Here is an 11,096-nt window from a genome sequence, read left to right as displayed (position 1 = left end):
TTAGTATTGACCCTTTTCTCATTATTACGAATTTTCCGATCATTATCACGAAGGCGAGATCTCGAGGACTTTCTCGTTAGAGATCTTCCTCGAGACTCGTTTTCTTTCCTTAGTGTCGAGAAATGCACAAATGCTCGGTTGGAACAATTTCGAGCAATGTGGCCGGCAGTACCACAGTTGAAACAAATTTGCTTACTATCTTTAGACCTGGTACTGCCATTTTCAGATTTCATGCTCTTATGGACCTTTCTAACCTTCCCACATGTGCAATTGCAGGAATTAGAATGTGTGACAGATGTAGAGGATGTGGATGTGTTAGCACCGGATTCAGTGGATTTTACAAAAACAACATCAGAAACATCAGAAAGGTTTAAGTTTGACATCACATTTTCACAAGTAAAAACATCAGTCTTAACATTAGACACAGACTCATCACAAATAGGAACACCAAACTTAGACACCAAATTATTTGACTCAAACTTCTCATCCCCTTGCTTTCCCTGGTTTACTGACACATCTGTATTTGAAGTAGAAATGTTAGTATCCAAAACCCTAGCACTAGGTCCTGTTGCCTGTTCGGCAGCAGGTTTACCATAAACCATATAAGGTTCTCTGTCGATCTCTTCTTTTGTTAAAGGATTAACATAATACGAATGATTAAATCGAGGGACACTCTCATATCCTATACCTACTTGTTTTTGGTCTCTCCACTGCATTTGTTTTTCAATTATTTTTACAACCTTTTCACTTGACCCATCGAACTTCTTAAAATTAAAATCAGCATTTTCAAAACGAATTTTCAATGTTTCAAGTTCTTTGGTTACAGCAGCAAGTTTGTTTTTGATGTGATCATAATTCTCACACTTGTTGCTGTAATCTTCTTGCAGTTTCCTAAAATCATTTGTTTTGGCTTCTAATTTTTCTTTTAATGGTTTTTGTCCTTTTCTGAGTTGATATCCTTCGTATTTTAGGTCCTCGTCTTCTCTCTTAATCAACTCGATTTGGTCACGCAAAAATTTGATAGTTTTAATGCAGGATTGAGAACAAACATTTTCACTAACCTCCGGCTTTGCAGGCTCTGGCATAGTTTGGACCATGAATGCAAATTCGAGTTCCATCATTTCTACTTCTGGGTCAATTTCAGCTTCTCTTTCAGCAACATCATTGATCTGGGCAAGATGAGCATTTTCAGGTCCTGAGATGTTCAGGGCCTGAATTTGATCCTCCCAATCAAATGAATGAGCCACTACAACAATATTTGTGGTCTGGTTGCTGATGGTAGCTCCTCTGCTGCTATTTACTGGCACCATAGTTCTTTCACTGTTTTCCCTTTTGTCAGGCTTTGGGCAATCTCTGGCAAAGTGATCGGGTTCATGGCGGTTGAAACAGCGAAGTTTGCCTTTGTTAAACCCAACCTTCTTTTCTGCATTCATTCCCCAGTTATTTTTATCTGTCCTTTTAGAGAACTGTTTGACTCTGAACACCGTCATAGCAATTTGCCTTGTTATGTCCATTTCTTTAACATCTTCAGGATGAATTTGGTCCAAATCAGCAAATGACAATTGAGGGGGCAGCTCACCAGCTACAAAAGCATTATAACAATTGACAAGACCAGTTGCAAGGGCCAAATTCTCGTCATTTTCTTTGGGAACTGGAGTTGAAGCAGAAACTGGAACAGATGTTTTTGAAGAAGAAGCAACTTGCGGATAAAATACTGGAGACTGAACACTTTGCATGAATGGTGTAGCATATGATGATGATTGAGAAACAGCAAATGGTTGAACTTGAGGATTAGTTAAGGATGAAAAGGCATTGTTTGATTGAATCCCGAGATTGGCAAAAGAATATGAATTAACAAGTTGATCTCTCCTTGTTTGTCATCCAGATCACAAGCTTTAATGATGGCCATGAGTTCAGCCAGACTAAGTAGATTAAGATTCTTGGTTTTCTTGATGACAACAACATTCATATCCCATGTCTTTGGGAGAGAATTAAGCAACTTCTTGTTGACCTCTGATCTTGGCACTGAAACCCCAGCGGAACTCATTTCAGTGGTGAGTGTGATACAGCGTTGCAATTGAACTTCCAAAGTTTCTCCAAGAATGTGATTAAACATATTGAATTTCTGTCTCAGCATGTCTTGACGGCTTTGTTTCATATCCTCATTCCTTTCATATACTTCAATCAAAGCTTCCCACAGAGCCTTTGCTAAAGTGTATTCTCTAAAACCTTGTGCAATCTCTGGGGATAATGCCATTGTGAGTGTAGCCAGTGCTTTTTCTTGTTCTTCAATTTTTTCAAAGTCAGCGTCGGTGTAGTGTTTAATTTTCTTGTCAACGACTGTTTCATCTTCGAGTGTTGTGGTGATACGAATTGGTCCTCTTAAAATGCTTCTCCAAATTTTGAAGTCTTTCATTTTGATATACTTCTCTATGCGGTATTTCCATTCTGGAAAACCCTCAGCAGATAATAGTCTAGGAATGCGTGAGGTTGTACCCATGATGGCATCCAGTTCCTGATGAGCAACTGAGGTTTGAGATTCCATTTTGTTTTTTTTTTTTTGGTTTTTCTGAGATGATCAAACAGACAATCTAACAAGACAAATACTAAAATTTAAAATACTCAAATAACAACTGAGTGGGTTTACGCCTGCACAAGGGATTATGGCCATACACTTGATTATGGCCGTACATAGGGATTACGGTCGTACACGGAGATTACGGTTGTACACGAGGATTACGGTCGTACACGGTGTACAGTTAATAAACTTTGAATGGTTTACGGTCGTACACTTGATTACGGTCGTACAAGCTTCAACGATGTTCAACCGTACACACGAAACTCAACAGTTTTCCAAGCAAATTCTGATTCAAAAGCCTTGTATGTCAATCAAAAGCAGATATCCAACAAGTAAACTCGAATTAATCACGAAATTGATGAAGATCTTGTGGCCGTAAACACCAAGGACTAAGTTTGACACCGAAATGGCTCTGATACCAATTGTAAGGACTCAAATCCAGGAACCAACCAGTGATCAAACAATTATAATCAAGAATAGAGTAGAAGAAAGCAATTTACTCAAGCAATGCACACAATTTTATAGTAGGGTCGTAAACCGTCTGGTACACCTTGATTACACACACATACGTCAACAGGTGACAGACACTGACAAGCCCTATATATAGGGGATAGTTGGTCGTACACGGGTTTATGGCCGTAAAACCATGTATGGCCGTACACACAGTCTTGACCGAGCATGATCGTACAAACAACCCTGACCATACACACAAGACATGACCATTAACCCACTAAGACCTATACATATGATTGCCTAGCCCAAACCACAAAGACAAGACCTTTCAATTTAAGCAAGAAATTTCCCATTAGCAACAGGTATACAAGTTAATAATCAAAGTTCTTAACAAAAGTTTCAGAATCCAAGTTCATAATTGTTTCAAGTATCAAAATTTCGGCATCAGACTTTCAAACAGATCAGATTTCAAGAATCTCCCACATTAAACATTTTAAGAGACTGAAATCGAAGCTCCTAATAACAGCTTTATCAAAACTTATACATACATCAACACTTAAAACCCAATCCAAATCTGTTAGAAGCAAAACATTCAAGAAAAAACAAATTCAGCTCTCTTATCATCAACAACAGCAACTGTTAATATCAGATTTCAAACCTTTATAATTAGATTTCTGATTTCACCATTTCAATATTTTGAAACCAAAGTCAGAAAAAAAAACAAAAGAAAATCACGAATTCAACATCAGATTGCAAACCACACATGAGTTTAGAAAAAAGGAAAAAAAAAACAAGTTTTCTATAAAAACAGAAAAAATTGAGTTACGAGGGAAAGAAGGAAGAAACTCACCTGGAACGTCGGAGACGGAGGCGGAAGCATCGTTCGAGGAGGCGGCGGCGTCGTTGCAGGCGACGTCGTCAGAGAACCTGGTGAAGGGAAGAACCTCGCACACGGACTGAAGAGGAAGAGGGGGCGCTGGTTTGGTGAAGGTGACGTCGCTGCAACCATCACCGGCGTAGCTTGTGGAGGCGGGGATGGCGCAGCTGGTGGAGGCGGCGACATTGTTGCAGATCAAAGAGAGGCAGATGAATTGTTTGAAGATCGGAGAGGGAGGAGAAATGGGCTGATGAGTAGAAAAAAAAAGAAGCGGATCCATGTTTGGTATGTAGGGAATAAATATCTTTCATTTAATTCAGATACGCCTTCAAATATGAAATTTTTAAGAGCCTACTTAAAAATTAAGAGCCTTTTAATATCTTAAAAATTAGGAGCCCTCCTCTTAATTTTTCAATTAAGAGGTAAACAAACAGGGCCTTAGCCTTTTAGATCTGGTCATATTAATGGTTTCTTGGGCATAAAGGTACAAACTTTATTGTGGTTTTGGTATCATGCATGTATTAAAGCATTCATTAAGCTCTTTTGAGCTCTAGAGCCCCATTTAGCCATGCATGTACATAAAGTTGGCAACTTTATGTGATTAACCACCTTGAGGAAGTCAAATCTGAGTTTGGATCAAAGTCTTAATGGGTTAAGAGCTGAAATGGAAAAGTTGACCATGATGGCGAGTACGTTGGGATACAAGTTTTTACGCTGTGCGTACAAACCGTTTATGTAGTATGCTGAGCGTACAGGCTGAGTACGCCCCGTGTACTCAGCAGGGTGGATTTCTTCTGTTTGGGCTTGAGTGGGCTTGGTTGTCTTGGGCCATTTTGGGCCATCATAATTCATGGGTTGAGTTGTTGAGATTTTGTTGGACTTCTTCGGAAAAGGCCCATGAAAGGGATTGGGCCCAATTTGTAAATTTGGGCCATAGTTGGGCCTTAGATGCTTATTTTAGATTTTGGGCTTTTAGACATTTCGTTTGGGCCTTGGCCTTGGGCCTAGTTAGGGGAAGGGTAAAAAGGTCTTTTACCCTAGTTTGGACTCTTAATGTGAGTCAGGACTCAATTATTAAATTATGGTCAGTTGGTATTTGATATCACGGGGATTTTAGCGGATCTGTAGTCATAGTTTTATCTGCGGGTTTCAGCTGTCTGAGGTGAGTCTCCTCACTGATTTTAGCGGGTCGAAGGCACCAATGTCAGCCCATGGTTTATATGTTAGGATGCTAGATGGCTATGTGACTCTTGTATGTGTTATGTAATGGTATGCTTACCGGGTAAGGCCCGATGCTAGGCAGGTCCTGATGAGTATAGTGTGTGCTAGTTACCAGTATGTGTTTTATGCTTACTGGGAAAAGCCCGATGTCGGGCGAGGCCCGATGACTGTATTGTGTGTTATGGTTTTATGACCATTGTATGTGTTAGTATGATTATGTGATATATATCTATATGTATAGTGGGTGGGGCCCGATGTCAGGTGGGGCCTAAGAATAACAGATCTGTATATCGAGCGGGCCTCGATGCCGGGCGGGGCCCAATGCTGAGTGGGACTCAATACCGGACGAGACCCGATGGAGGGCGGGGCCCAGTATGTGATTTACTATTTATGGTATGGGATAGTTTGGGGAACTCACTAAGCTTTGTGCTTATAGCTGTTGTTTATGGTTTCAGGTACTTTCAGTTCGAAAGAGAAGGGTCATGCTTGATCGCAGCGCATACACCCATATTTTCCGCAACCTTGAGATTTTGGGATTGCACTCTGATAACTGTTTTACTATAAAATACCTTTAAGGGTTTGAGTAATAATAAATGGGTGATTTGGTTGTTTTAAAAAGGGAATTTTTACATTCATATTTTGGGATGTTACACAAAACTCAACCAATCTCTTCGTACTATTTTGACGTTGTAAAATTTATTTACGTGGCTAATTTTACTTTCTACAAAAATCGTAACTCCTCTAATAGAAGTCAGATTTTCATGAAGTCTATTTCCTTGAAATCTCCTCGCAACGTACATTTTTAATATGTTACCCTTCATGTTAATTAACGCAACTTTTGTGCACTTAATTATGCAATTTACATATATTTTGAACAATTTTCTCTTAAATATCGAGGCTTTAAGTCTTGTGCTCATATACTTATCATTTTCCGAGTCCTTTTACAATCGGAGATCGGTGACAATTGTCGTAATTGTCACATTCTCCCCCGTTTGAAGAATTTCATCTCGAAATTTAGACCGTAGAGACCATAGAGTTTTTCATATTAGGGGAGACCGGTTTCTTAATCATTGTTTGATCCTTCCTTTCCATTGGGAATCTTACCCTCCTTTAATCACCCATCCTTGGGTTCACGTTGTTTCTACTTTTAAATATTTAACTTCATCTTTTTGGTGTTTATTTTTTCTTATTTTACACCAAAAGGAAACCTAGGCTTATGTCTTATTCTTCCTTTGCTTTATTGTTGATTTCTGGAGGCGTTTCTATGGTCTAATCTCCATGAATAAGTGTAAACTTTTACTAATCTTAGGGATATCTTACACTTAATTGTATAAATATTACGTTCTTTTCATGGTATATATTTCAAGGATTGCTAGTCCTTTTACTTAATATTATAAACATTACATATATATATATATATATATATATATATATATAAGGTAATTCTAATAGTTCCTTATTACATTATTTCCCTTGGATACTTTGCTTCAACTATCTCTCCATTGGATTTGTTAGTTCTACAAGACCTTACGGTGTTGTCCTTTCCTACCGCAGCTGCTACAAAATAGTTCCTTACAATTACCTTGGTGGTGATAACTACAATTGTCACACTTTGGGAAATTTCCCCAAGTATTCTCTCAGTGGAATTGACAATCCTTCTTGAGACTTCTTGATGTTTCTCTTTCTCCATGAGGGTCGACTTGATTCTCCGTTAGGACCTTCTTCCCATTTCCTTATGAAATCCTTGACTTCTTTCTTACTCTTTCTTAAGTTGAATGGTTTCTTCATGATCATAGATTCAACTAAACTAAAGGCTAATTATCTAGCTTCCACGTACGTATTTAGTTGGGATGCGTACATCATCCTTTGAATTTGTGGAGCTATCCCTTTTATGTATGCTTCGATTTTCTTGCTTTCCGAGCCAATCAAACTTGGGCATACAGTGGCTAGGTCCTCAAAGTGTACGATATAAGTCACCAAAACTTGTGTTTCTTGTAGCCAGATGGTGGAATTCTTGTTCCATGCGGTTCATGTCTTCCTTAGAACAAAACTTTCTTATCATCAACTTTTTCAGTTCTTCACATGGAACTGCGTAAGCTATGTCTACGCCTAAGGTTTTGACCTGATCATTCCACCAGATAAGAGCCTTGTCCATAAATATGTAGGTTGTAAACTTTACCCTACAGTCCTTTGCACACTTGCTTTCCATCTCTTTCATCCAGTGGATCAATCCATTTACTCCTTCATCTCTATAGAAGGTTCTTGGTTTGATATTGACAAATTCCTGGTTGATATTTCCTTTCAGTTTAGCTACTTTGTAATTTCCTAGAATATCTAAGACTTGGCGCTCAACCATTTACTTGATGGTGGTTGGGTCTACTAATGCTAACGTTGTTATGTTGTTGTCCTATAATGAGGTTACTTGTCATTTCTTATGCATAGATTTTACTGGTATAATTGAAATTTCAAAATCTTTTATGCGTCTTTAGGAATGCACTATTCTTCGTACTTGTGTTTTTAACACATATTACTAATTAATTTCATAGCAACCTGTCTCCTTATCGGCCTATGTTTTTCCTGGATAGTTTGACTTTCTTTAAATGAGATTCCTTGTCATTTAAGGGAATTACCATAAATAATGGTATTTTATTCCTTTTGTGCTTCGCGATTTTGGAAAGGCAAGGTTTCTAAGCTCAGTGTTCTATTTAATTCTTAGGGTGTAAAAGTAATAGCAAAATGAATATTGGGGTAAACAGTGTCGGTTTTTGAAAATTGGGTTCTACGCACCGGCCTTGTTATATACACTCTGTGCACCTTCATCATATCAATATTTAATGACAGATTTTTGGCTTTATTCGACATTTATTCCCAAAAATATCGATTGGTCCCTACACACAACCAGATTCCACATGTGACGAGCACGCCGAGCGTTTGTCGTTTTCGAGCCTCGATTTTTCGGTTTTCTCGACTTCCTTCTTCTGAGGTACCTATTACACTGACCTTAACATCCATTTTGAGCTTAGATTCTCAGTTTTTCGGGTTTTTAAGTTTTTAGGATTTCATCACCTTTATTGTAATACTCAAAACTGATTAGCTAAATACATAGTTTAACTACCGATTACTAAACCCTAATGCTCAATTCCTAGATAAATCGATTAATTTAACCTCAATTTGGGGTTTTGGTTTATGGAGTAAAACCTAGGGTTTTACTAAATCTATCGATTCGGGATGTTTTTGACCAAATTGATGGTGTATACTACTGGTATAAGCCTCGCCTAACATTCACCTATAGATTCTAGGTTCAAATTTGGATGATTTTGGGGCTTTTGGAACCGACTGCTCGTCGTGTTCTTAAGGCACGTCGGGCATCTTCAATGTACGTCGGGCATCTTCAATGCACGTCGGGCATCTTCAATGCACGTCGGCCATCTCCATCATGCGTGTGGCGTATTTCTTGATGTGCACGAACTCCTTTTCTTTTCTTTTTGTAACCTTTTTACTTACCTTATCTTAATTCGAACTATTTTTCTTTATTTCTCAGGTTGTGTCTCGATCGAGTCGCAGAGGGTTGGTCAGTTACCGCTTAACTGGCCATCTCTTCCATTTTTACGGTTTCCAGACGATATTCCTTCTGAAGACCAGAGCTTCTTCATTTCCCGGTTGATAGCTCTGTTATTCAAGCAGTTCAATATTCCTCAGGCCCTTGTATGGCGGATCATTGATGATCTTGGGCTGCCAGCGCGTTTGGAGCCATATCTTACTCGAGTCTTTAGTAATGATAATGGTCTCCAGCTTTTTACCTACCAAGGGTGGCATCAGATCTTTAGGTCAAAGGAGTTCATTTATCCTGAGCTCTGCTGGGAGTTCTTTTCTACGGTTCGCTTTGTTAGGTGGCCGACAGTCCTCATTTTATTTCCTATCTAGACAGTTGCATCCTTCTTCACCTCAGGAGTATGACCATTTGCAGGTTTGGGCTCATACTAGGGGCATCTATGTCTCGAGGGTGGCCAAGAAGAGTTCCTCTAGATCTCTTATCTTTAAGCTGATCCATCGCCTGATTGCTTCCACTATTTGTCACCATGAGGAGTGTGACAAGGTTCCTTCGGGTGACCTATTCTACATGTTGTGCTTGATCCGTCTCGAGGTTTGCCTCAACCTTTCTTATTCCCTTGCTTTGTACTTATCTTCCTTGGTTGTAGGTCCTAAAGCGAAGAGTCGGATCTGTGGAGGTCATTGGGTTACTCTTTTGGATCGTTGTGACAACCGTCAATTTTTGGTCAAGTCAAAGTCAACTAAAGTCAACAAGTCAAACCGGTCAACTCATCTAACCCTTGTATATTAGGGTTTCCTTTTTTTTTCCTATTGTACAACTCGCAATCTTAATAACAAAGTATCACTTAGAGTTTTCACGTGTTCGGAAATTCAAAACCCTAATCGGGGTAAGTGATGAAACTACTCGGTAAAACATTATTCCATACCCCTCGGGAGGGTATAACAATCATAATGAAGATTAACGGGGGTACAAACCTTGCGTTACGAAGCCAAACACTCAAAAAGGTCACCAACATAGTCTCTCTAAATCTCTTTCACTCTATCTCTCTCTACCTCAAATCTCTCCCAAATCTCTCCAAATATGTGAAATCTCTCCCAAATCTCTCTCAAAATCTCTCTCAACTTTTTATAATCACTCGAGGCATCCCGACCCTTGAGTTAGTCGAAAACCGCTCGAAAACGGAAGTTTACGCGAAAAACAGCCATTTAGGGCTGAACCCTCTTAGAGGCGAAACCCTAAGAAGCGAAACCCTAAGAAGCCTCCTGGACCGAACAGCCTTAAGAACCGAACTAGGAGGACCGAACCTTTTCCCACTCTTTCCAGCCCAGCACCTTGATCCAAGGATAGAAAAATCCTTATCTCTCCTCCCATTTCACTCACACTCCACCAAGAAGCAAAAACTCGTTCTCTCTCACTTCCTCTCTCCAAAACTCGAGATTCAAGGGCTGTTCTTGAGTTCTTTCTTCACTTTTGGTAAGTACCTTCATCCTACACTTGATTTTCTTACACCTCTTCACTCAATTCAAGAGTTCCTTACACAAATACCATCATATTTGTTGTTAGATCTTCGAATCTTCAAGCATCTTCTAAGTGTTCTTGAGTTGAACACTTCTTTTCTTCATCATCCATCTTCTGAAATCACTCAAGGTGAGTTCATACCCCTACATTTTCATGTTTTCTCCAAGTTTTAGGGGGGGATACAAGTTAAAACACCAAAAACTTAACTAAACTCAAACAACAGCATTCATCAGAAAAGTTGAGTCTTATTCACGGACTGTTTTGACTATCTTAAACTTAATATCTTTCCAAACTGTTTAATATGCAAATATTTCAGTTTCATACCTTTAAAATGACTACTTTCACATCTACATACGATGTTTCTACGATTTATGGTGATTTTTACAAAACTATCTATCACTTTAGAAACGAATTCGGACCAGTCTGTGAATATGAACGTTTTCACACAAGTCAAAGACTTCTAAAAATCATAATAAAAATTATGAATAAACTAGACACATGTTTTAAACTCTCAGAATTTACGGATTCACTTTTCAACTTCGTATAATTTTTCTATGATTTTTCTAAAACAGTACAGAAAGGTTAAAAACTAGTTAACAGCTTACAACTTTCATAACACTTTGTAGTATGTTGAGCAAAGTGCATAACAATAAGTTCTAAATATTGAATGTATTTTCTTGTTAGTTTATCATCATAAACTGAAATTTAGTCATTCATGAAAAAGATTCTTCATTCATTTCGAACACATATAATAAACTACAATAAGCATAGTTTATGGATTTTTATTACATGGAAAAGGTTTTACTCTCAAAACAAATGGGTTTTTCATATACTACATAATAGTAATAGTTTATGGATTCATAGCACTAATGTATTTTCATAAAAGGTGAATTCAC

The 11,096-nt window shown here is 38.4% G+C and overlaps 1 protein-coding gene across 1 annotated transcript; it reads right to left on the bottom strand.

The window, feature by feature from the left end:
* Positions 1–1,795: 1,795 nt before the first annotated feature.
* Positions 1,796–2,545, bottom strand: LOC145139121 (uncharacterized). Its single transcript, XM_079073054.1, has one exon. The coding sequence runs from the start codon at positions 2,543–2,545 to the stop codon at positions 1,796–1,798; it is 750 nt and encodes a 249-aa protein (XP_078929180.1).
* Between the last annotated feature and the right edge of the window lie 8,551 nt (positions 2,546–11,096).

Source organism: Lactuca virosa, chromosome 9 (assembly GCF_052849685.1).
Source record: "Lactuca virosa cultivar CGN04683 chromosome 9, Lactuca_virosa_CGN04683_v6, whole genome shotgun sequence".
NCBI lineage: Eukaryota > Viridiplantae > Streptophyta > Magnoliopsida > Asterales > Asteraceae > Lactuca > Lactuca virosa.
The sequence above is the reverse complement of the archived record's forward strand: the minus strand, read 5'-3'. Positions and strand labels throughout refer to the sequence as shown.